This window comes from Uncinocarpus reesii, genomic scaffold, assembly GCF_000003515.1.
Source record: "Uncinocarpus reesii 1704 scaffold_2 genomic scaffold, whole genome shotgun sequence".
NCBI lineage: Eukaryota > Fungi > Ascomycota > Eurotiomycetes > Onygenales > Onygenaceae > Uncinocarpus > Uncinocarpus reesii.
The window spans coordinates 964,400-988,294 of record NW_003052499.1 but is presented as its reverse complement, the minus strand read 5'-3'; the positions used below and the strand labels follow the sequence as shown (position 1 = coordinate 988,294).

Here is a 23,895-nt window from a genome sequence, read left to right as displayed (position 1 = left end):
AGTTTTGTTTTTTTCGCAAAACAATGTATGTGGTCTCTGCTCAATATATCGTAGCATCTCCGGCTGTTCGCCCCACCGTGGTACTGCCTGTTTCGCCTATTGGACCTCCACCGTGACGGCGATACACCAGTCCGATCTTTAAGATTTGAAACATTGGATAGCCTAGATAGCCGCGATCCTCTTCTTGCTTCATCCGCAATGGATTTTCTACCGGTCGCTTTTTTGCCCTTTCGCTTTTTATGAAGAAGCATTTTGCCTTCTCCATCCTCGTTTAGATCGGTATCGTGGAGCCAAGCGGTGCCGGCTACGCTCATTTTGCGGAAACGCATGGAGTTGTTTGTCAAAGTGCCCGTTTTATCGGAGAATATATAACTGAATGCTTTATTAGTATTAAAGCCTTCCTGGTAGAATGAAGCAAAGCTTACCTGACTTGGCCAAGTTCCTCGTTTATAGTAGAGGTTCTTGCTTCCAAAGGTGTATTCGAATCCTCATCGTACATATCGATATCGTTCAATAGAAACATTTGGGCGACTTTGACAATCTCGAGACTGACGTAAAGAGAGATTGGAATCAGAGTGTTAAACATGATTAGGAAAGACGTAAAGACCGGGCCGTAAGAGACCATGGCTTGCTCAAGATACCAAGATTTACTCTCGACATCTTGAGACCAGAAACGATAAGCGATCGTACAGGCCGAAGAGAGAACCACAACGAAAAGGACGATCACCGCGACAACTCGGTTCACCATTGCCTGAAGAGCGGGCGCTTTAATTCGCGGGTTTTTGTTGGCATTCATCCGTATCTTGCATTCTTCTCCCGTGTAAATTACCATGCCGATGGCTTCGTGGGTATTTCGAAGTACGCTTCCACGATAGATAACTTCGTTGTTAGTCAGAGGCAATTTCTCGCCTGCAACTGTGACGTTGCCATCGAACTTGTAGAGATCGATATTTGGGTCCTCCACCGCAAAATGGGTTGACTTATTTGCGGTGATGTCTTCTATAGTGGCACAAGTTTTTGCAACGGGAATGCAAGGCTTTTTGCTCTTCAGATTGGTTTCTCCATCCAGCGCCATAGTTTCAATATAGGCGATCCCATTAGGCTCTTCAGCATGTAAAAGCACAAGGTCAGCAGGTGCTGGTTGATCGCGCTCCAGCCGGATTACATCACCCACTTGAATATCGATCCACTTCGTCGGCGCCCAAACGTCTGCCTCTTCGGAGATTGGCTGAGAGCTACCTAGCAAGGGATCCGACGTTATTCCATTCTGCCTATTGGGGCGTAGTACCAGGGCCAGTCGATTATTTTCCTCCTTGTCCAATCGATATCGACGAAAATCATCGAATCCTTCCTTTCCCATGGAAATACCAACAAAAATCATTAAAGGAACGAATGTGGTAAAAGTTCCGGTGGTGCTGAGACCGGGTATCATTTGTAAAATAGCAATAACCAGAAAGTAAAAATTCGCAAGTTTGGAAAATTGAGCAATGAACTGCTTAGGAAAGAAACTCCACAGACTATATCGGCTGGATCGAATATAGTTACTGATATAGTGTTTTCCTGTCCGCTCATCTATGAGTGGTTCGGTTCGGTGTGCATCCAGGTCAATGTGCCGACCGTCTTTGCTAGGAGGAATAGGCTTGATTCGAAGAACGTGTTCGCGGAAAACAACACCTATTGATTCTAGCAATGATAGTATCCACTGCGTAAAGCTTTTCTTTGCTAGACCATAAGAACGGGATGCGCGATACGTGCGGACGCCTTTAAGGGTGTCCGTTCTTTCTGACGCAAACGCAGAGTCATCGTCCTTGTTGCTGGATGAAACCTCTCCAATTTCAACCATTTCGCCCTTAGACGAGCCGCTATCCGACCGGCTGTGGGTGACTGTAGCGTTCCTGCGATCTGTTGCATTTTGTCCCAATTCAATAGATGTATCATTCACGGGTGAATTGGTTTGGTGGAGGTTTCGGTTGAATAGTGTACGTCGAAGCGAATAACCCCGGCTTCTAGAGGCTGGAGATGGCACAGGTGGCGAGATAGGTGAGTTATTAGAACTGGGTGAAACCACAGGAGAGCTGTTGCCACTTGGCGATAGGCGTGCCGCTTGGGACGAAAGGGGCGGATGCCCCGTCTCCACGGTTAGTCCCGAGGCAGCGATGCGAGAACTTCGACTAACCGGACGCTCTCCTAAATCTCCAAGGGTGTCCTGGTGAGAGTCACTCTCAGAACCCCGCTCTATATCGGTTGAGAATCGCACGCGTTGTTGAGATGGTCTCCGAAGCGTTGAGGTATCCACCTCCGAAGGCCTTCTTCCCTGATCTCCGTCGAGGCCTTGTATCATATCATTCCCGGTCTGTTCGGCGGGAGGTTGTTCGCTTTGGTCCTGTAACAGTATTCTCTCTTCCTCAGCACCTCCATTATCGTCATCGCCACTAGTCGAAATTCTCAAGGGTGACCCCGACGATTGACGACGCGGTCCTTGAGGCGCAAGCCTACCATCACGGGCACGGTCATCATCAGCAGCCATAGCAATGGCAGAGGCCTGGTAATATGTCTTCTTTATTCCCCGCCGGATCTCTCAAAATTTCCCGCAGGTAAGTTTTGTTCTTCGCTTTGTTCGCTCCCCTCTCTTTCTAGCCAGCCTCGAAGCGTTTATAGCGAATGTATAGATAACGAACGGGAATTCCTAACCCCGGCGTTGGCAGTTGAACGATTCACACTGACACGACAATCTCGAGGACAGGGACTCATGGTAAATATGACGAAAATTGGGGTGGCCGCTCCGTCGGATAAGTGGATGCGAAGCGGTTTCCTAGACCCCCGGCGACGGCATCGAGGACAGTATGTTCAGAAGAGGAGCAGTTCCGTGAAGTCTCGGGGCCAGCTGGTGCGGTTTTGATCCGATGGGGTTGGGATGGGTCGCTGTCCAAAAGCAGGGTTATGGCGGGCCAAGGCGACCGGCTTCGCCGTCCGGTGTACGTAAGCCGCCGGGATTGGCCTTGGCGGGAGTGGTTTAGTCATCTTCGCCATCTCCACGGAGTAAATATTAATGAGATCTGAGCGCAAAGGTGAAGAGGAAGCACGTTGATCACTGTTGTAGGGTTATGTATAGGTTAGGGATATGCACGTTGCTATACAGCTATCATTGATAGTCAGGGTATAATATGTTCTATCCAGTAAATCAAATTCCCCCAGAAACTTCGCACCGCAGATGTCGCAGGTACTCCGTAGACCCTGGATAAAAGGAAAATCCACAGAATCCCTTTCGACATCCAACTTTGCAACCACCGAAGGCAAGGTTACCATTAATTGTCTAACTTCTCGGGGACGCGACCCGCAGTGGCGGACTGATGGTAGCACAGTGTTTCATGTCGGAACATCACCGACCATGATATCTAAACGTTTCTTTCTGCCCTGACCCGGCCCAATTGGCCTGAGGATTTCATCAGGCGCGCATTTGTGCCCCCTCTAGTAGACGGCCCATATATCAACCTCGGTCTACCATCAATTATCTTGCGGCCCAAACTTCTTTCGAATCTCCGCTTGGGTAAACCGACGAGTCTTTGTTCGAAGCATATTCGCGATTTGATCGAAATTCAGCTCCATTTGGTCACCGAGAGGTACGAGACATTTGGCAAGATGCATGTAGTCCTTTTGTAAAAGCTTGACCGTGATCATGAAATAATCAATATTGCGGAACACGAGCGCGTGTTCCGCGCCGTAGCGTGCTTTTTGTTTCAGGAAAGCAGCTGGGTGGTCGCGCCAATGCCTCCGGGGATTAAGGTGGTGGGACGTATGGTAGCCATCGTTGTAGCAATGGCGGTTACTCTGTGCACCATCAAATTAGCCAACAAGTCCAACAATCATCAAGATAGGCGGGGAGACCTACTGCCACATCGATGAGAGTAATGCTGGAGCGAAAATCGGAGGTTGGATCGGCCTCATCGACGAATGCGTGCTGGCCCCAGTTGCCAATCATCAACGCTATGCGGAGCTGCAAAAAGGGCAACAGGAAAACAAACAAGGTTGCTCTCCAATGTAGACGAGTAAGCAGATAAAGGAAAATGTAATTCGCGACCTCCCAGAAGGCTGCCTTTGCACCCAAAGCCAGCTTGCCCTTGCGTACAAAATAAAGAGGCAGCTCCAACCAAATGAGAAAGAAGAATCGAGTCACGTAGCATAAAAAGTCAAAAAGCTCATCACGCTGGTAGTAGATGGTTGACGAAAGATCTTCGGGGCCATTTCCTTCGACATGATGGTGCTTAACATGGTGATAATAGTAAGAATTCCAGGTGTGCCCCATGAGCGGGTTGGTAATGTATGGGAAGAGGGCGTCAAACCACCCATACTTTTTAGCCAAAACTCCGTTCATGTGGATGTGCTGATGCATCATGAGCGTGTACGTTGCTGCATAGTATGCCTGCATCAGCCAGTGCACGACTCCGTGAAGCCAATGGTAATTGTAATACAAGTAGATTGCACTTGGGACGGACGTCGCAAAGTACAGTAGTAGGTGGGTAAGCATGACAATGTCTGTTTCAACACGGACAATTTTGCTCGCCACTTTTATATATGGCTGTATCAAGTAGCCATGCACAAGGGGAAACCGCTTGAGATCTTTCAGATCCCAGAAAAAGAAGACCGTTGGTTCGAAGTCTCTATGAGTCGGGTCATTGAGGGCATCCAATGTCCTGATAGCAGCTTCATCGGCAGCCGACGAGCCATTGAGCGGTACATCGGCGACTGGGCCTAAACCGACCGTCAATTTTCCGCTCTGAAAGATTGATATTCCGACTAAGCTTACCATCAAGAGTTCGCGGGGGTGGTTTGATCGTTGACTTGGTGTGACGGTTCGTAGTGCCATGGCCATTCAAAAAAGGTTGCGCTGTTGGATTCTTGGCCTCGTTGATGTCCCGAAGAAGGCTCTTGAGCACCAACAGATCTTGCCTGGTCAGACTAGGGTCAACATATGTCGCCGGGTCCATGTCGGCAGGTGGTGTGAAGGCGCCGGGGCACTTGCTGGGTGTATGCAAAATTATCGCGCCAAGTCACCACCCAGCGAACATGAGGTTTTGTGAATTTGAAGATGAAATAGCTTTCGAAAAGGAGCCGTCAAACACGTTAATATAAGCTATTTATCTCATTGTTTTGAATTCCGGCCTGGAAAATAGGGCAACGCTAGCATCCGAGTTTGAAGGAGCTAAAACCAGGGGGCTTTGAGTCTGACCCCTTTTTGGTAGCTTGGTCATCTAGCTTGCAGGCCTGAGTCTAGGGCCATGTGATGCCTATAGACGCCCGCAGCACCGCTGGGTGTTTAGGGAGCACTCGGCTATATTAGCGCCGATCTGTCCATCCACTTGTTCCAAGCATTTTTCTCGCATTTGATTTGTCTCAGCATCACACAAATAGTTAATCGAAGGAAATGCGGATGGCCGCGTAAAAAGATCATAAGATTGGCAGGGGAAGTTTGAGCTTTCAGGGGGAGCATGATGCTAAATTTAGAAAAGTGTCAACTGTGCTCCGTACTCTGTGAAATTTATTGGCAACATGACTTAGTTATGGCATTTCCAAGATGGCTTTTCAGTTAACGAAATTGATTCATGTGTGTTAGGGCCTTGCATGGGCACCCCAAGCCGGGCTTGCAACATAGTTTACCACGGCCAGGAGTTGGCGTTTCGGGCATTAAAATTCAATTTGGTCAAGCTGACAACAGGGTTGAATCTGAAATGTAGCGAGAAAACTAGTTAAGTGGCAGGTATCTAAATGTGACTTCGCCAAGCATTCGGGGCTCAGCCTGGGCGAGCTCACCTACGGGGTAGGTGATCCACGGTTCAACGATATTCACAGTACAACGATTTTTTCATCAACGAAGCCACCCTTGCTCTCAATTTGATAATTTGACCACCACAATGCGATGGAATCCCCTAGCAAACACAGTGAAGAGGCTATCCAACAGGCACTACATGTATATCATGATTTAAAACGCGCGAATTCGAAGATTAATGTTGCTGCTCTTGCTTGGGAACATAATGTTGATCTACAGCAACTTCAAAGACAGATACTTGGAAAGAGACTCAAAAGGGGATGGCCAGGGCCTAATAAAGTGTTGGATCCCTCTCAAGATTGAAGATATTTGATGGCACCAAAATACTAGGGAGTTTTGAGCCTTCTGAATCAGTTCTTCCAGCTGAGATAAATAGACCAGTTACACCAACTGCACCAAGCTCAACAACTACTATACACTCATGGATTATGGAATCAGATGACCAGTTTTCTTGACAAGCATCCTGATATTTCTCCCTCAATATACTGTGTATTTTGTGGAGCACTTTCCCAGGCAGAAATAGGTGCATTCAACACTGATTTACTTGGAGGAAATATGTGAGAGACCCTGTAAATCTCGGGCCATGGTCATATCTTCAGTTCATGGGAATCCTATACATTAAGGATGCCAAACAGGAACTAGAAACCAAGAAAAGGATCTTAATTGACAAGTGGTGGAAAAAGCATGGCCCAAGTAAGGATATCTTTGTGGAATGGGATTCAACTACCAATGAACTTATTACACTTCCTGTAACCCAACCATTGTGGGAACAGGGCCAGGTTTAATATCATCAGTAGCTCTAGTATTCTATTAACAAATCTGATATTTACAAATCAATTACTGGTTGTGGTTGTTGGTAAATCATGGATTCAATCGGCCTCGTTGATGGAAAAAATTGTTGTACTGTGAATATCGTTGAACCGTGGATCACCTACCCCGTAGGTGAGCTCGCCCAGGCTGAGCCCCGAATGCTTGGCGAAGTCACGTTTAGATCCCTACCTAGATGGAATAGAATGTTACTCTCGAACAGGTTTATATCATTTTGTCTCTTGTCGCACTTTCATGGCTTAGCGGCCATCCAAGTGCCTTAACCATTCAACAGTCTCCTCACAAGATCCTAAAATATATCTAGAGATGCGGAATATAATCAGCCCAACGAACCGTTTTGTATAAATCAGCATCCGACTTTCTTAAGCTAATAAAAGCCTCGATAACAATAAATCCGCGCGCAGCAATATAATGGATCAAAATAATCTGTCCAAGCGAAATGACTGGATCCCATACTTTCTTCATGCGCGTGCTTGTGTTGGGATGCTGCCACCAGGCTACAAGGACTGCAGAAAAAGTCATGATAAACAAGCACGACCCGTACCACAAAACACCCTCTGTGGCGGTGGGAAAATCATAGTTGAGAGTGGACATGTGAACAGCGCCATAGCAGACAGCGAGGAAAGACACAGCGAAAAGCTGAACCCGTTGTCCGGCTGCCCCTGCACTAGCAGAAAACTGAATATTAGGCAGATATTCGGCGACAAAGTCTCTATCTTCATCGGTGAAAAACTCCCTCCCGAAGCGAGCAATTTCCTTTAATTGAGGGTATCTTCGGATCGCACTAGCAGCGAGCTCCCATCGCCGCACATCTTTCTCTGACATCTTGCGCGGTACATCACCAGAGGGAAAGATATAATCTTTGAAACCAAAACGTGAGTAGGAGTCAATTTCGTTCTTTCTCAGTTGCAGGCCTGGGTTAGTTTCAGTTTCTACCAACGATACCGGAGCTCGTGGACTGGGCTCTTGAGTGCTTAAGTTGAGCGCCTCGTCGGCGGCACGCCTCGAGTGCAGCATTACAATCTCGTTTGATGGTGCTGGTGCCCGCTCGCTCCGTATTGTCGCAGGCTCATATATCAACCAAGAGGATTCCGCAGCATCCCTATGTTCGTGAATAAACCCAAGCCCAGGGGTAAGCATCGCCATGTAAGCAAGGATCCCCTTATATTCTTCCGCATAGAGGTCCAGCGGATCCCTAACCTCTAGAGGCTTCTTGAACCAAAAGCTGTACATCATCAAGGCGCAAACGACATGCACCATTGTGTGAATCTCTAGCAGTGATATCGGAAGCGCATTGACCTTCCGTGCTATACACTGAAGTACGAGCCACGCTGTTTGAAAGATAACAAGGCCTTTCGCGAGGATGTCGCCCTTGCTTTTGTCTTCGATCGCTTCACGTGTGATTTTTGGGGCGCAACCTAGGCAATTCAATAGCCGCATGCCTGTGGGTGTCACCAGAAGGCGTTTATGATAGTCAGAAAACTCGGACGCATCAAAGGCCACACCGCCCATAACCACAAAGAAGCCTTCAACTAAGCTCCAAGTGCGATTTTTCAACTCCTGTTGTTGCGACTTAGTTGAGATAATGCGTTGGATCGAGCGCGGCCACGTTGACATACCTGCGACTTGGTGACCGCTTGACTTTGCTTTCCAGAGTCGCGATCAATTCGCTGCATTTCCAGATCGGTGTTTTCCAGCTCGAGTGTCGCTATGGGTCGGTTATCAAGCCCTCCATCTTCCCTTCCCGCTCCTTTGAAATAACTCAGATTTGGTGTATTAGCATCGTCTCGAACGAGTCTGGCCACCCACCACTGGCTGATGGCGACATACAGGACGATTTCGGGGGCAAACAGGCCACAGGCCATCCATTTTATCTTCCTCAGAAGGTGCTTCCTGTCGCTCTGGCCAGGTTTGGGCACATTCAAGTGAAGAGCCGTCGCGATGCATAATACCAGCGTGAAAGTGCAGCTGTAGAGCAAATCCCATGTGCCGCGTGCCTGGGGAGATGGCACCCATTTAACGGTGGAATTGTGCGGCGTGGAGCCAGCCGAGTCCATCTATCTTCAATGGAGTTAACTGGTTATGTACACTTGCAAAGATTGGGCATCCGACATGGAGCAACACGTACTCTGCAGTGAAGATCCAAAGCCGCGACTCTCTGCAACGAGCTGACAAGATTTATATCTGAGGCTTTGAAACGACCTTGAGGAGAAAGCCCAGCACCAGCTATCCACCAAATAGCTGCCGTGAACAGGCCCTGTTTGAAAAATGCGCACCGGATTTCCCCACCATCGTGATCCTCGCCGCCGGACCGTCATGTAAAGCGGTCTCACAAGGCTGTTGGCCCGCAGCCTTGCGCTCTTGGCCTCACAAGTGCCCAATCAATCCCAATTGCAGAGTGATCAGTGTCGCGAACCGAGAAATCTTTCATGAAGGAAAACTTGTGTCATTCCTCCCGTTGTTTTGATAGCTATCAACTAACTGGGGTCAACACACAACCAATATTCATAGTTACTTTTCGTTCCAATGAGCCATAGACTGGCAGAATGTCTTGGACCATCGCCAGATGACCCGCCTCCGATTCGACGGGAGCGGTTCCCGACACTCGCTGAAGTGCTCAGGCGGGATAGTCGCGCACCGGTTGACCTCTTTTCCTTCTACATATACATGCGCGATCGAGAACATGCCGTGGATTACTTGGACTTTTGGTCAGCGATTTCTCGGATAGTTATCGAAGACATGGCTTTTGGTGATTTTCGGCTAAACAAGGCCTAATTAATACAGGATCGATGTTGCGCAACACGAGACCCTGTGCCGCCAGTATGCTCAGGATCTGCTACGACGCGATCCGCCCGAGGGTCCGTTGGCTGAGGGTGATAATGGCAACGCTTCCAACGATAGTGAATCGAGAAGGTTTTTCGCGAAGTCAGACCTCCAAAACTCAGCAATGAAACTTCTTTACACCTATCTGCTTCGTGGTTCGGAGAGACACATCGCCCTACCACCAAGTATCACCGATGAGGTCAGCAAGGCTATCGAACAGGAGGGCCGAGATGATCCAGGAGTCTTTGCCCAGGCGAAGGAATATGTTCTGCAGGCCATGGAAAGAGATTCTTACCCCCGATTTTTACAGCACCAGGCCCTCGGCAACATTGTTTTGGCCAATATAAAAATACGTATGACCGTTGGCCTCCTGAGTACGTTGGGTGGCTTCTGGGCCTCATTCATGCTCGCAATACTGGGTTATTCACGCCCAGTCCGCTGTTGGGTAAGGCCTCCCATTCCCACCGCATTCTGAAATAATTGATTGACGGCTTAACCCAGCCGATTATCCCATTTACTATCGGCGTTTATGCCATCGTCTCATCTTCCTATAGCCTAGATCCGTTCCTTGTTTTGCTAGGCTGCAGCGAAATTACTTTCATGCAGTATTCTCGGATTCAGGAGCCGTTTGTCCGCTCACTGCTTCAAAAACGAGCCATGATAATCCTGATCCAATGTTTGTTAATTGATGCTGCAGTGTGCTGTCTGTTTATTTTCGTGCCAGAAAGGCGTTTGTGACCTACTACGAACCCATCGGTTAGGGCTCAAGACGTCGTAGGGATGTCCGTATCCTATTTCTCAATTCGAGAGGAAAAGTACCATTGACAGTGGTAATTTGCGACGTACGGCGTACAATCTGTAGATATGGGCGTGGGAGGCATCAAAAAGGGCACAATCTTTTATGTCTACCTGATGCGTGAGCGTTTGTGGATCTGACGGTCTCACTCATTCCGCAACAACTCGTTACGCTTCATATTCCGCACGGATATATTCTTCTAACCATTTGATTGATTCAAAAATTTGCGCTGAACCCTTCTCAAAGATGGGTTTTCCTGTTGAACTGCAGGGATTGTGTATCCGCTGCCAATCAAAATAGCCCCTGGAAAGCACTTATGCAGAAGGTCGATTAGGCTCCAGCTTTGGCACTTTGATATCATGTCCTGCTCTTCGCTTCTCACTACCCCGCCAGAGGGGCTGGTTGGGCTTCAACAACAAGGCGAACTCCTCATCAGCTCTGCCCACCTTCATCGCAGGCGGCACGCCCAGTCTAATTTTTGCAATCTTCACATCGCAAGGCGTTAAGCCATAGTCAAATATCCGAGCAAGAGTACCAAGAAAGAAAGATGGCCGCCGAACCTGAATATGTCCCCCGCTCCACCGAAACCGTTTACCACATCGCTCGGGAAGTGGTTCAACTTCTAAAGCAATCAGGCGAGACTCTCGCCGTTTCTGAATCGCTCACAGGCGGCGGAGTAATGGCCACTCTGACATCTGTCGAAGGGTGCAGCGCTGTTTTCCGCGGCGGAGTCGTGTCCTACGCCACCCCAGTCAAACAACATCTCCTCAAGGTCGACGGGGATCTCATCGCTGAACACGGTGTCATCCATGCTGATGTTGCCGCCCAAATGGCTGCCGGAGCCAGGACTGTCACCACCCACCAAGACATGGCTCCGACTTCCTGGGGCATTGGAACAACAGGGGTAGCAGGACCTGATCCCCAGGACGGGAAACCGGTGGGAATGGTCTTCATCGGCGTGGCTTCGCCAAGTGGCAGTAAAGGCTTTGGGCCTTTTCACTTCCCCGGCTCGCGTGAACGAGTTCGAGAGGCCACAGTCGGCGAGGCGCTGTCCCTCCTTCGCCAAGAGCTGCTCAGGGCGAAGCTGCAAAATTGAAAAGTCGAAGAGCATTTTCGTGAGATAGTCAAGCGCGAGATTCAATTCTCAGACCATGGTTTCATCAGAATCTAATTTTGGAAAGATTCATGAGATTGATAGGTGTATCTTAGCGGCGATGATGTAAATGTCAAGCTTCTCTAGAAGTCACAACTATGTCCCATATTCAAAGAGAAAAATTCCGTAAACACTAGGTCGGAAACAAATGATAATGTAATACTCGGGAATCGGATAGCAAGCAATTTCAAAATAAAAGCTGAATAGAAAAGGCACACCATGGGACGAGAGTGGCTGGTTTCATCATCCAAATCAAAAGCATCAACTGAATGGAAATTTGTATATGGGGTTTGCCTCGCCGAAAGGATGTCTCTAGCGTTAAGACCCGTAAGACACATTTGTGTAGTCTATCAATCAAGCTAATAGGTTTTAGTTTGGTCACAAAAGTGATAACACTTTCCCGACAACGTTCGTCTATATCTTGTCGTATATAATCAAGTAGGCTGGCATCATCGCCCGCTTGTTGTAAACGACGCGTTCGTCGGTTGAAAATGCGCTTGATGGGCCAGGTACAGCGTGCACCTAGTGAACCATTGAAGTAAGCATATAGATACATAAGTCTCGATCATCAGAATAGAGTGCTTACAGAGTTGTATCCTTGTGGATGTCGGTCGAGTGTTGGGAATGTCCATTATGGTTCCAAATGGCTTTCCAAGGACAACCCTACAGAGAAGAAGGGCATTATGGAGCGCATCGGGGTCCATGTTTGCTGCGTATTTATCTGCCCTGAGAAGAGGTTAGTAGGCGACAAGAACTAATCGAGTATTTCCCACTTAGAACTATCTGCAGTTGTGTAGAGTCCGGGGCCAAGTCTGATACCGCGGCTAGGAAAGAACTACATTAGCTCATGACGCCCTCTTCGAATTAAACAAAATCCTGTCGAAAACACAGTACCCAGTAGTCCGTTTCAATCTCAAATACGGACCAAACCCCTCACAGATAGCCTCGCAAAGTTTGCAGTCAGGGTGATCACACGGCCTAGTATTGCCAGCTTCCCCAAGGGTGCAGTAGCGAGCAACCCCACGGAATAGTTTCTTTTCATTTCCAGGTCTTAGCCCCTTAAGCATGAAATTTCCGAACCCTTCAATGTCGGCCCTAAAACGGTAAGCATGAATACAATATTTGCTGCAATAAACAAGAATTATTCTATCTTACCGATAATTTTCATAACGGACTCTGGCACGCCTTTTCCAAGTTATAAGATAAATTCTTCTGATAACAGGAATTGCTTTGCCTTGCCACCTGTCCAAAAATTGATATGCAACTAAAATGGTAAGAGTAAAGAAAATGAAAGTAGGTCGATTTTGAGGGGCGCAGATACCATTTTTAAACATAACATGATCTTTGGGGATTTTTATAAGGGCCGGGGCCTTAGCTGCTGCCCTATTGGAGCACTGTCGAGAACAAAAGGTGTAGTTCTTGCTTTTCGGATTGCGGAAGCACTTGAGACAAATGTCGTTATACATATTGGATCGTCACAAACCCACGCACTGACAGTAGTGTATTCGGACGGGAAGTACAACAAAGAAACTAACAAGGGCGTCAAGTGGGAGAGAGAGAGAAATCTGGAGGGAAAAATCCGACAAAATCGCGCCTTTAGAGTGAAAAAGCTTTATTGACAACTTGCTCTTCCTGGAATTTAGAAGCTCAGTTCAGGTTTTATACTGTCCTCCTCGATACACCAGGGCTTTGCTTATTAGGCAACAGGCGCAACTCAAGCCATCCTGTGCCTCAGTGTCTCTAGGCTGTGCCGCCTGCTCTCATCAAGAGCGCCAGAGCATTAGATTGAAGCCTTCTGCACTCCAGAGGCCACACTTGTGTTATGGGTATCATCTTCCAGTGCTTCGAGTGAAACTTCACCTAAGAACCGGGCCAAAATCGGCGCCGTCAGAATCTCCTTAAGGCTGAAGTGAAGTTGTGAGGAAGTGATTGGCCCGTAGTTGAGGAAAAGAAGCTTGGAGTCTGCCTGGTGCTGCATTGGATCTGGGCGGCTAGCAATTTTGGTGGTCAAGCCACGAATGTTCTGCCCATTTCAACAAGTCATGAAACCCACGTCTCAACAACACTCGTATGTAAGCGCAGAAGGGCTAGAAGCCATAAAATGGCAAAAGCGCAAGATTGTCGGAGTATGCTTGAGCTTTGTAGCTGCTCTATATGAAAGACGTGTCTGATCGTTGATCCGCCCGCCACCCGCAACGCATTGTGCAGTTGACATCACTGGCAAAATTGCCAGCATTGTTCGGGTTTTAAGTAGATTTGACACAATCCTATGCGCCATTGATATGCTAGAGTCCATGTAATATGGGGAGAAGAGAGTCGAGCGGAAAGACCACCAACACTGCCTGACCATGTTAAAGCCGGATAATAGAAGGACCGAGATTGATCGTCTAACTTGAAGGAGACTAACCAGCACCGAGCATCCTTCGGGAACCTGATTCTCGATGCGGCTGAACTCCAATATCAAGTTCCATCACAAACGGCAAATCATCACCATATCACAGGGCTCAATGGATCTTTCTGTACCGTGTGATGTCATCCAGGTTAGGCAATGGGGCTGCTCAGCAGCTGTTCTCCGGGCTTCTATCTAAATTGGTTGAGAATTGCTATATCAGACAAGACTCTCAGCCGCGGGGCTGTCGATCAGTTCCAATCACTGCCCATTCTGCTACTATTGTTAGCTCAGATGCCATGGGCTTGTTTTGACATGCTTGTTGATCACCACCTTGATCATCGCACTTTTTCTTTGACGCTCGCTGGTGAAATCCGGCTAATATATATAACCGGGATCGGGCAATATGTCAATTGATGTTTGCTAGAATCCAGATGTCTGTTTGGACCGTTATATCGATTCCCTATCATATTCTACTGTCAGAAATATAAGGATCTTTCTTATTCTGGGTGTTCAGATATCAAAACATGCATCGAGACATTCTCTCACTGCTAGCAGCAACATCGTTATGCTCTGCCGTACCCCCTCCTGAGAAACCATGCAATCCTCCTGCTACGTATCCATTAACCCATAACAGTTCAGCCATAGCCCATGACCCGGATATCCTCAAGCACGAAGACTATTATTACCTCTTGGGATCAGGGCCTGGGATACGCTTTTCCAGGGCAAGAAGTTTAAACGGCCCTTGGGAAGACCTGGGGGCCATTTTGGACAAACCGAGCATTATCCCAAAGGGTGACCGAGCGAAACCCTGGGCCCCGTACGTGCTTCACAACGGCGATACCTTTTACTGTTATTACGCCGTTAGCTCATCGGGCTCCAACGACAGCGCGATTGGAGTCGCAACTTCTAAACAGATGAAACCTGGGAGCTGGACAGATCATGGTGCGCTCGTCCATACTGGAACCGGCCCCGGTTCCCAGAGAGAGCCCTTCAAAGGATCCAACGCCATCGATCCGCAGGTGTTTATTGACCCGAAAGACGGTCAAGCGTACTTGAATTATGGGAGTTACTTCTCGGGCCTCTGGCAGGTCCCTTTGAGTGATGACTTGATGTCACTCAAGTACCCCGACAAGGTCGATGGCAGGCACCTTGTTAACAAGCCCACAGGAGTAGAGGAAAATAGCTTTATCACATTCAAGGATGGCTTCTATTACCTTTGGTTTAGCTATGGACAGTGCTGCAATTTTGATCCGGGTAACCTTCCTGAGGATGGAAAAGAGTATGTGTGGCTGGGCTTTTCTCCCCTTGATTCCATAATTGATATCAAAAGCACGAAAGCTGACAAGAATGGAAAAAAATAGATATTCGATTCGTGTCGGGCGCTCGAAGAATGTTCGTGGTCCATTTGTAGACAAGTGCAGCAGGGAATTGACATCCGGAGGTGGCCATGTTGTGTATGGCTCGAACCATAATAAACAGGTATACGCACCTGGTGGGCAGGGCGTGTTGCCCGGGGACCCACAAGACATTTTATACTATCATTGCTGTGAGTGTGCACATACCAGTTGGCTCCAATCAATGCACGAAAACATAGAGAGGTGAGCTGACCGTCCGCAAGTGAATACCAGTGTTGGTTTAGAATATTTGGTAAGTGGTCCTCAGGTAATCATTGATCGTCGAGACTTATTACTGACAATCTCCCTTAGGACGCCTACATGGGATGGAGCTATCTTGAGTATGTCGACGGTTGGCCTGTCGCTACATCCGACCCTGTTTGAAATGAGGCGTAATACAGTCCTCTTTGATCCGCCACAGCGTAATAACTCCCTGCTGGTTTCATGGAATATCCGGGAGATATTTTTTGTGGCGTTATGACTATTCGATTCGAGACAAACTGGATTGATGATTTGCCAAGGAAATTTACGATGTTTATACAATATTGCCCCTTATACTTTATGATGATAATACAGTCGGTGTATTCGAGATATATTAGAACGGAACCTGAATAGCTGCCTTTGCCCGAAAGGCTTGCAGTACCAACTCACCCTCTCATGATTATCTCAAAAGGATCTTTCATCAGTTCTTGAGCTGATTTCCTCTCCTCAGGATCCCACGTCAGTAGCTTCTTCACAAAGGTCAGAAATTCACGTTTCCCCTCATCCCCCCATGGCGGTAGAGTATCTTCCAGGGCCATCTTGGGGACAAGATCCGGATATCTGAATTTCCCTACGACAAATCAGCCAATTAGTTAAGTTCCGCAGAGCAAACGCAACCCGCTCTGCATTGGAGGTAAAAAACAAACCATTATCGTTGAGAAAGGGCCCGCCAAAGTAGTCCCGCGCGTTCTGGCATAGTTTGCCTTCGGAGTTTAGAATCTCAATCCCCCAAGACCACTGACTCCGCTCCAGCGACATGGTGACAATCTTCTGAGGAGGGGGCCCAAGTAATCCGATCATCTCCGCGATATGTGCCTTAGCAGAGTACTTGCTATTTTCGTCATGAACGTGGCGGAACAAGTCTTCGATTTGGGCAAAATTCCACAGCTGCTTGCCAATTAGCAAAAACACGTAAAAGAAGAGGAGAAGAGAAGAGAGTTAAGGGAGAAAGAAGAAACAAATCAGTAAAGAGTTCATTTCGCCTTACCATGACTCCGAGATTCCAGATGTCGGCCTTTGTCGTCCATCCACAGCCAAGTAAAACTTCCGGAGCGCGATAAACGTCTGGCTGTATCGGATGCAGCATATGCTCATGGGGTTGTATACGACATGCCGAGCCAAAATCCGTGATTTTAGGCAGGCATTTCGCTTCATGAAGATCACCGAAATTGTTATGGGACAAATAGACCGTCCGTCCTGTGCCATCAACCTTCTGGCCCATAGGCAGAGAACGTTGCGCCTTGACAAAGTTCTTGAGAACGTCCTCATTCTCAAATGTAACAAGTATATTATCCAATTTCAGGTCTGTATCTCGTTATCAGCGACATCGGTGCAAGGTCGAGCAAAAGCAGTTTCACCTGTATGAACCACTCCGCATTCCGCGTGCAAATACCATAGCCCAATGAGAAGAGTTCTGGTATACATCTTCAACAAAGGTAGATTGAAACTACCACCTTTTAGTCGCTGGCGAAACAGCCACGCCGGCTTTCTCATGGTATCATAAACCAAACACAAGTGGTCACCACCAGAGCTTGACAGCACGAAACTGTCGACATGAGTTCTGATAAACTGCATGCTAGGGTGATGAGGTGCCTTCTCAGCAACGTATTTCTCGATATCAACTTCATGGGCAGCTTCTTTGGAGTTTGCATTATTGATCTTCAACGTGACGAAGCGATCTTGCTGCCAACGATACCTAGGCCTGGGTCTTAACTTGCTGTCCTCGATAAGGTATACCACGGCAACACTCACCTTGCGAGATCTTGAGCAAGCCAAACAGTCGAGGAGCCGCCCCAGCCTATTTTAACCAGTGGAAGGTACCGGTTGTTGAAAATGCTTCCTGGCTTAACAGGATAGTAGAGATGAGAATCGTACCCTGGGCATATTTCCTCATCAATTGGCTCGTCTGGGGGTAGGGCAGCGCCTACGGTCTCAGGGAACTTTTGCGGCCGAGCCCGAAAAAACGATAATGGTCGTGCCTCTGTGCGCAAGGGAGCCATTCGTCGAAAGGCGCATTTTGGGAGTAGTTGTGAGATCTGCATTGCCAGGTGCCAATTATTTTAGCCGCCTGCTGAGGTCAAGTGTTTTGAATGAAATTGCAAGTGCTTGCTTTGGAGCGCAAATGAACACAGGAGACCAAATAGCTAACTAGCAAAGGAGGGCATCTGTTCATTGAACTTGCCAGCGATCAGCACAATCTGATATCAACCCAATTGCAACACAAAGCGCTGGTGACAGCCCCAACGACAATTGATTTGGTCCAGGGCCAAGGGTATATGACTCCAACTGGTTAATTGCTGGTGCTGAATTAGATTATTTGTCATTCCATCCTCTATGGGTCCTATACCTACTTTTCAATAGGGAGACTCTTCAACTTCTTACGTTCAAAGATAGCCCTTTCGGCAAATGGACACTTTTCCGAGAAGACAAAGCATATGCTTCACAGAATCATTATGAACAAGTTAACAACTTTTCAAATGTCTTGGGAGTCGGTTTACAAAGCAATATCACTGTCATAGTTATAACACAAGAACTAATAGCAAGTCAAAGTGAAATTCTCTGAAGCGGTCATTTGGTACTTCGCACCATAGTTAAGAAATATAACCTGCCCTGATGGACCATACAGCAAAACCTAAGAAAAGGAGGGAAACGAAGGCATTATCATTAAATTGCGAAATTAGGAGTGCTAAACACAGCTTAGTACCTCTGTGGTGGAGGTGGGCCGCCGTATCCCCCTTGAGGCGGGTAGCCGCCCTGTGGTGGTTGACCATAACCTTGCTGTGGCTGACCGTAACCTCCTTGAGGCTGGCCATACCCTTGTTGCTGATATGGGGGATATCCTTGTTGTGGTGGAGGAGCTCCGTACTGACCAGGAGGAGGTGCACCATATTGACCCTGGGGTGGCGCGCCATATGCGCCTTGAGGAGGCCCGCTCGGTCGATTTGCTTTCTCGTCTCGGGTATCATAAGAGGAATCGATAGCTCCGAGAATCATTTTAGCGAGCTATAGATAAGTTAGTTGCTGAATATAGCGATGATTGAACTTGAGAAGGTATAGCTTACCCAAAGATCTGGTGTCAAATCAACGGGAGGGTTGGCGCGCGACATTTCATCTTGTTCGACCTCGAAGTCTGTTTAGTTTGTTAGTTAATACCCTTAAAAGACGTTCCACTTTTGGAAGGGATGACGGCAAAACCTACTCGACGTGCAGTCGACCAATTCGCCAATACCAGGTTCCTCGTCAATTTTTGAGAGGAATTCTCGCGCTTTAAGATCGTTTCCAACCTGAGCAAACTGGAAAGAGACAGCGCCGCGGCCATAGCGAGGGTTCTTTTGCAATTCGGAGCTAGCATAACGAATAGCATCAAAGACTGCTCCTTGTGGTTCCCCAGCCGGTTGTCCGTCAGTGATCGTAATGATGAGGACAGGTTTCCTGAGCTGGCCAGCGCGGGCTGGGCCAACAACCAAAGGCTCCAAGACCTTGTTCCTCAAACTTGTTCCCATCGGCGTCAAGCCCTTGAATTGGATACGCTGGATCAGAGCCTCAACCTGTCCTTCACTGCGGATTCCGTCTCCTTGCTCATTGGAATTCATAAAACGAACTTGAATACCATCATCGTCAAACAGGGAAGCAGCGAAAGCGACACGAGAAAGGATAAGCTTGAGATCCTTGATGCGTTCTCCATTCTCTTCGAACTGCATGGAGCCACTATCATCAATGTACAAGATGACATCGAACAAAGCCAGTTTCACAATGTCCTGTCCAACTTCTCGAGGAACCCGCCACGTAGTACAGAGCTGGTCGATTTGGTTGGTAATTCTGCCAACAATTTGGTCGAGAACTGGTGAATTAGCAGGGTACATATTTTGCAGACCCTTCTCGTTAATCGTGGCCAAAAGGGATTGTTTGTAGGCACCAAGCTGCTGTGGGGTCGGTGGTTGAGCTGGAGGTGCTCCATACTGAGGCGCTCCTGGGTATGGTGAGCCTTGAGGAGGATATCCTGAGGCTCCCTGCGGAGGGTAACCTTGCCCTTGGGGAGGATGGGGCGACTGAGGAGGATATTGTCCCTGTTGAGGCGGTTGGCCCTAATTGATAGTAGCAATTTATTAGCTACTAGCCTAACAATAAAGGAAAATCGCAGCCTAGATAAACTTCAGACAATGAGACGAACGTAATAGGGTTGTGGCTGTTGCTGTGGGTAGGGCTGTCCATAAGGGCTTTGCTGGGGGAGGCTGCCCATAAGAGTTTTGTGGAGGGGGGGCTCCATATTTTTGATCTCCATACGGTGGTTGCTGCTGCTGCCCTGGGGGTTGGTGTTTGTTGCTGTCCATAGGCGGGTTTGCTGTCCGTATGAAGGAGGTGGCTGGTATCCCTGTTTGATATTGAGGCTGTTGATAGCGCTGTGGGATACCCTGATTGGAGCGGGAACCTTGGAAATGGCGTGCTTTGGCGGGAGGGGTGGGAGGGACAGCAGGACGTCCATACTGGCTCCTGCTGCGACGACGGTGGTGGCTGCGGGCTCAGAGCGGTCGGATAGGGCGGTTGACCCGGATTTGGAAATGGCTGTCCGTAATACCGTTGGCCACTCATAATTGCGATCGAAGAAGGCGGATGAAAGGCAAGAGAGTTGACACAGAATACGGAGGATCCAGAGGGACAGGCAGCAGAGAAGCGGGCAAACAAGACTCAGAAAAGCAGCGTAGGGAGGGGAGAGAGTGATGCTGGGAAGATGGATTCTTCGCTGATGCAGGGAGGTTGGAATTGACATTTTTTCATCACGGGGTCAAGCGCAACGAAGAAAACGTGATTTGCTTACTGATGTAGTAGGTGGGCCTTGCTGGCCTGCTGGTGCGCCTCCCGGATATGCCTGGTACTGCGGCTGTCCAGGCTGCGGCATTCGACAGTCAATTGTTAGCCACTATATGAAGCAGATTGCCACTTTTTTGCTTTTCCTCCGGAAGCATTCCACAGAGGCTGGTGATGGTGTAACCACTGGGCAGAACGACCTGTCACTCACATATGCTGGTTTCGGCTGTTGAGCTCCCTGAGGTGGCGGGGGACCTCCAGGGTACGTGGAAGGCGGAGCACCGCCGGCGGCAGCCATTTTCGAAGCGAGCTATCATTGTCCCTTTCTGTCAGCATACGTGTCTGTCGTTGTCGAAGCAAAACAGCTAGAATGGTTGTGAGGAAAGCATGGAGTGCGGGGCGATGGCGGGGTACTGTCGAGATCAGAGATTGCTACTTACACCCATTGTTCTACGACTGTCGAGACGGAAAAAGAGAGATTGTCAAAAATTGGGAAAGTGACTCGAGAGAGCTGGAAGAAATCGGGGGAACGAGAGCTAATATATATCGGGGCAGCGGGCTGCGATGGTTGTTCTCTGGTGCCTCGTCGAAAAGTTTCCCAAGAAAACCGAATCAAAACAAAATACGGAGTAAAATACGCAAATGACGTGAGCTGGTGGGGAGTTGTGGCGCAGCAAGGTGTAAAGGGCCAACCAGCGTGCAGTGCTCCTTCAGCCGCTTCCGTCAACATGCAAGCACCCCTCCAAACCCGTGGCTTGTGTGCTCTCTCTGCCTTACAGGGCCTTTCCAGTGACATGTTGTATATGGATAGGTGCAAATCAGAGAGATATCTGACCCCAAAGCACTCGTTTCACTTCTGGCTTTCTGAGCTTCTTTAATCTATTTATTAGCCCTTTCTCCCTTCCGTAACTCTCGGGCTTGACAGTGGTAACTTTGACAAAAACAGGGGTAGCTTTCCCGCATGCCAGCGGTGCACAGCCACATTTTTGACACCAGCCGATTACCAGGTGCTGGATATGGAGTAACTGAGCCTCAATCCGCAAACACTTTGTTCTGATTTACAGACATCTTTTAAGCTTACTTATTAGTAACCATTGGTTGAATAATATATTTGTGATTGGTCCTTTCATTTGCTCACCTTGCAGTGGACATTTCAACTTGCAGCTCTTCAGCTTCTTTCAGTCTTCTCTGCTGACAGACCTAGCCGGATCTGGAGAATGCATGTCAGACGATCATGACAGTGCAACCTATAAAAGCAGTCTGATGGTAAGCTGAAATCAGGCAGTATTGCACTCTGCCTATAAATTAGCTCTCCTTGCTGTTTTTGCTTCCTTGATTATTTCTCTTTCTCCATGCTTTGGTCCTTGGCTTGTTCGGCATATACCAACCAGTTAACTCTGGTCTGCATTTAGCTGCTTTTGCGTCGCTTGGACCAATAGTTATATCGAAGATTGCTTACAGGATACGAACCTTCCAGCTTCCGATGAAAAGTAGGGAGAACACCTTCGACTTCAACTGCTCCGCTTGGTCCCGTAGCCGATATTGAGTTCATCGCCCAGACCTTCTGCTGCTTCCGGGATGTTCCCAGCGGTTGTAGCTTCGGCCCATCAACCTCAAGCAACATCAAGATAGCGCCATAAATTTGAGCCAAGAAAGAAGCACGTGTTGCCCCGAGCAGCCTCGAAACGGAAAAGTATTGCGTTCATGGAAAGTAAATGGGCATCATAGCACTATCAAAAAGGCCACCCATTACCGGCCGCCGTGAGCCGAAAACAACGCAGACAATCACGGAAGCAGGATGCCAGGACTCAGGAGCAAAGAAGGTCTGGGGCTGTTTCAGTCTGATGCGTGAGTTTGGTTTGAGATGGTCGCGCTAACTAACTAGTTAGTGTCTTGTGGAATCTGACAGGGGACTCCCAACAGCAATATGGAAACTTATGGAGTTGGTTTTTTTAAAACGAAAAAATTAGCTGCAATTCACGCCGCTTCTGACTCGCGTCAATGCCCTGAGGAGCGTCTCTTTAAGTTGGCCATACCAGTGATGACACCCAGCAGAATGCCGTAAGCATGTTTGTCGATCACGTTCCCAACACCGCCTGTCACCTTAGCCGCATGATGGAGTTCAACGAATTTCCAAAGACAAACCCGCCGAGTGGGATACCGGGATAATTATCATAGTGCCAATTCCAGCAAAATATTGAGCTCTTTTCGAAAACAGTGTTGCGAGAACTGGCGACTGGTGTGCTCGTGGAAGGGCTCTTTGTGTTGTGGCATTCCGCTTATAGATAGTGGGAGGGCCTTGAAATGTCAATAATGACGGAAAAAAGCGAAGAAACACGTGAGGCTTGGGGTGCACTCATCCTAGCTTTATGATATCCACTGTAGCAACCGAATCTTTGTCCCTCAATCCTCTCCCTCGTCGATTGACGAATTTAGGGATAACGCGCCTCCAAGACATTGGTCCTGCTCGGCCTTTCTGGAGCTCCAATGGGTAATCCAGGTCGATTCCGTCAATGTTATGGCCGGCGTTCTGGCGGCGTGGACTAGCTAATTAAGGGTATACCCACCATCTAATTGACATCAATGGATTGAATACTGAAGGTTAATCGCCCGTAGTAACAGTCGGTTATATGGGTGATATCGTGGGGTAGCGATTTACCACCATCTAGTAGTCAATGCGAGGAGCCGGCCAGCGACAGTCAGTTCTTTTATATCACCACCATGAGGGATGAACAACCTTCTGATGCAGTGGAATTGGGGGTCTTCCCCGCGAGCAGCATTGTCCAAAGCCACTTCCTCAGCTGTTCCTCTTCCACCATCAATCCATGTGTGTTCTTCTCACAAACTAGCACCAAAGTATAGGATCAGACAACCCAATGAAAACAAAACAAGACGAGAAAGGGTATGCTGGAAAAGGGAGAAACAGCTGCTAAGGTATCAAGTATAATGAATTCACTCGGAAGAGAAGATTTTTGAAAAGCAATGGCCACTAGAAAGACTCACCTCTCCCAAAGGTCAACACCACAGTAGTGCCGGTAACGCTGAGCCATCAAGGAGTTATATTTAGTTCATGGTGGAGGAATACACTGAGAAAATGGCCAAAGAGCACCGCAGGAGTGAAAATATGGTTGAAAGGTATGGTAGTGAGACATTGGAGCTGCGCCTGAGGGAAGAAGATCTGAAACTCCAGAAGAACACTTCTCCACTCTTTTATAGCCCAGGCCTCGGGGTTCGTCGCCTCGAGCTCTTCACTTGGGAGGTTGTCTCAACAGCGAGACGTTTTGTAAGATTGACATGGCCTTTGGTTGATGCTAGTCATCAAAGCATGAATATGTGGATGCCATGCTAGCAAATAATCATTGACATAAATACTGATTAGTTGGCAACCAGTAGCTAGTTAATTGTGACAGGCAAGATTCACACAGCTAGTTATGACTAACTAGTGAGCACCTTGGCAGGACATGACTGGAAGTAATGGATCAACCATGAATCTCGCCTGACATTATATCGCCTGCATTACATACAAAGGTGCTGACTGATTATGGGTCATGTGACCTTGGGGCTAGTCGGATTACGTAAGTTAATACTCCCCATGCGGCGGAAGCTCCAAGCACTATA

General features: G+C 48.1%; 11 protein-coding genes across 11 annotated transcripts in view; 5 read left to right on the top strand and 6 right to left on the bottom strand.

Annotated features, from left to right (window-relative positions):
- The window catches only part of UREG_03314 (uncharacterized protein), a gene marked incomplete at both ends in the record, with an annotated part of 5,145 nt that extends 2,618 nt beyond the window's left edge, over positions 1–2,527 (bottom strand). Inside the window, 2 exons of the mRNA XM_002543751.1 lie at positions 77–372; positions 426–2,527. Coding sequence (XP_002543797.1) covers positions 77–372; positions 426–2,527 — 2,398 coding nt within the window. The remainder of the gene's footprint in view (positions 1–76; positions 373–425) is intronic.
- A 977-nt stretch (positions 2,528–3,504) lies between these two features.
- On the bottom strand, positions 3,505–4,985 carry UREG_03313 (uncharacterized protein; the record flags this gene model as incomplete). The annotated part of the gene is made up of 3 exons (XM_002543750.1): positions 3,505–3,828; positions 3,890–4,749; positions 4,805–4,985. The coding sequence occupies 3 exons, from the start codon at positions 4,983–4,985 to the stop codon at positions 3,505–3,507; spliced, it is 1,365 nt and encodes a 454-aa protein (XP_002543796.1).
- A 1,967-nt stretch (positions 4,986–6,952) lies between these two features.
- UREG_03312 (uncharacterized protein) lies at positions 6,953–8,709 on the bottom strand (the record flags this gene model as incomplete). Its single annotated transcript, XM_002543749.1, has 2 exons — positions 6,953–8,212; positions 8,272–8,709. The coding sequence occupies 2 exons, from the start codon at positions 8,707–8,709 to the stop codon at positions 6,953–6,955; spliced, it is 1,698 nt and encodes a 565-aa protein (XP_002543795.1).
- Positions 8,710–9,319: 610 nt separating this feature from the next.
- UREG_03311 (uncharacterized protein) lies at positions 9,320–9,950 on the top strand (the record flags this gene model as incomplete). Its single annotated transcript, XM_002543748.1, has 2 exons — positions 9,320–9,360; positions 9,437–9,950. The coding sequence occupies 2 exons, from the start codon at positions 9,320–9,322 to the stop codon at positions 9,948–9,950; spliced, it is 555 nt and encodes a 184-aa protein (XP_002543794.1).
- Positions 9,951–10,818: 868 nt separating this feature from the next.
- Positions 10,819–11,367, top strand: UREG_03310 (uncharacterized protein; the record flags this gene model as incomplete). The annotated part of the gene is made up of 1 exon (XM_002543747.1): positions 10,819–11,367. One exon carries the CDS (start codon positions 10,819–10,821, stop codon positions 11,365–11,367), a length of 549 nt encoding a protein of 182 aa, XP_002543793.1.
- Positions 11,368–12,057: 690 nt separating this feature from the next.
- Positions 12,058–12,455, top strand: UREG_03309 (uncharacterized protein; the record flags this gene model as incomplete). The annotated part of the gene is made up of 2 exons (XM_002543746.1): positions 12,058–12,160; positions 12,364–12,455. 2 exons carry the CDS (start codon positions 12,058–12,060, stop codon positions 12,453–12,455), a joined length of 195 nt encoding a protein of 64 aa, XP_002543792.1.
- Positions 12,456–14,340: 1,885 nt separating this feature from the next.
- On the top strand, positions 14,341–15,594 carry UREG_03308 (uncharacterized protein; the record flags this gene model as incomplete). The annotated part of the gene is made up of 5 exons (XM_002543745.1): positions 14,341–14,633; positions 14,682–15,095; positions 15,178–15,362; positions 15,435–15,463; positions 15,523–15,594. 5 exons carry the CDS (start codon positions 14,341–14,343, stop codon positions 15,592–15,594), a joined length of 993 nt encoding a protein of 330 aa, XP_002543791.1.
- A 263-nt stretch (positions 15,595–15,857) lies between these two features.
- On the bottom strand, positions 15,858–17,471 carry UREG_03307 (uncharacterized protein; the record flags this gene model as incomplete). Its single annotated transcript, XM_002543744.1, has 5 exons — positions 15,858–16,042; positions 16,119–16,359; positions 16,460–16,776; positions 16,923–17,167; positions 17,224–17,471. The coding sequence occupies 5 exons, from the start codon at positions 17,469–17,471 to the stop codon at positions 15,858–15,860; spliced, it is 1,236 nt and encodes a 411-aa protein (XP_002543790.1).
- A 697-nt stretch (positions 17,472–18,168) lies between these two features.
- UREG_03306 (RfeF protein) lies at positions 18,169–20,239 on the bottom strand (the record flags this gene model as incomplete). Its single annotated transcript, XM_002543743.1, has 4 exons — positions 18,169–18,474; positions 18,534–18,601; positions 18,671–19,556; positions 19,643–20,239. 4 exons carry the CDS (start codon positions 20,237–20,239, stop codon positions 18,169–18,171), a joined length of 1,857 nt encoding a protein of 618 aa, XP_002543789.1.
- Positions 20,240–22,633: 2,394 nt separating this feature from the next.
- On the bottom strand, positions 22,634–23,327 carry UREG_03305 (uncharacterized protein; the record flags this gene model as incomplete). Its single annotated transcript, XM_002543742.1, has 2 exons — positions 22,634–22,820; positions 23,281–23,327. 2 exons carry the CDS (start codon positions 23,325–23,327, stop codon positions 22,634–22,636), a joined length of 234 nt encoding a protein of 77 aa, XP_002543788.1.
- A 44-nt stretch (positions 23,328–23,371) lies between these two features.
- UREG_03304 (uncharacterized protein) lies at positions 23,372–23,777 on the top strand (the record flags this gene model as incomplete). Its single annotated transcript, XM_002543741.1, has 2 exons — positions 23,372–23,560; positions 23,736–23,777. 2 exons carry the CDS (start codon positions 23,372–23,374, stop codon positions 23,775–23,777), a joined length of 231 nt encoding a protein of 76 aa, XP_002543787.1.
- Positions 23,778–23,895: the final 118 nt, after the last annotated feature.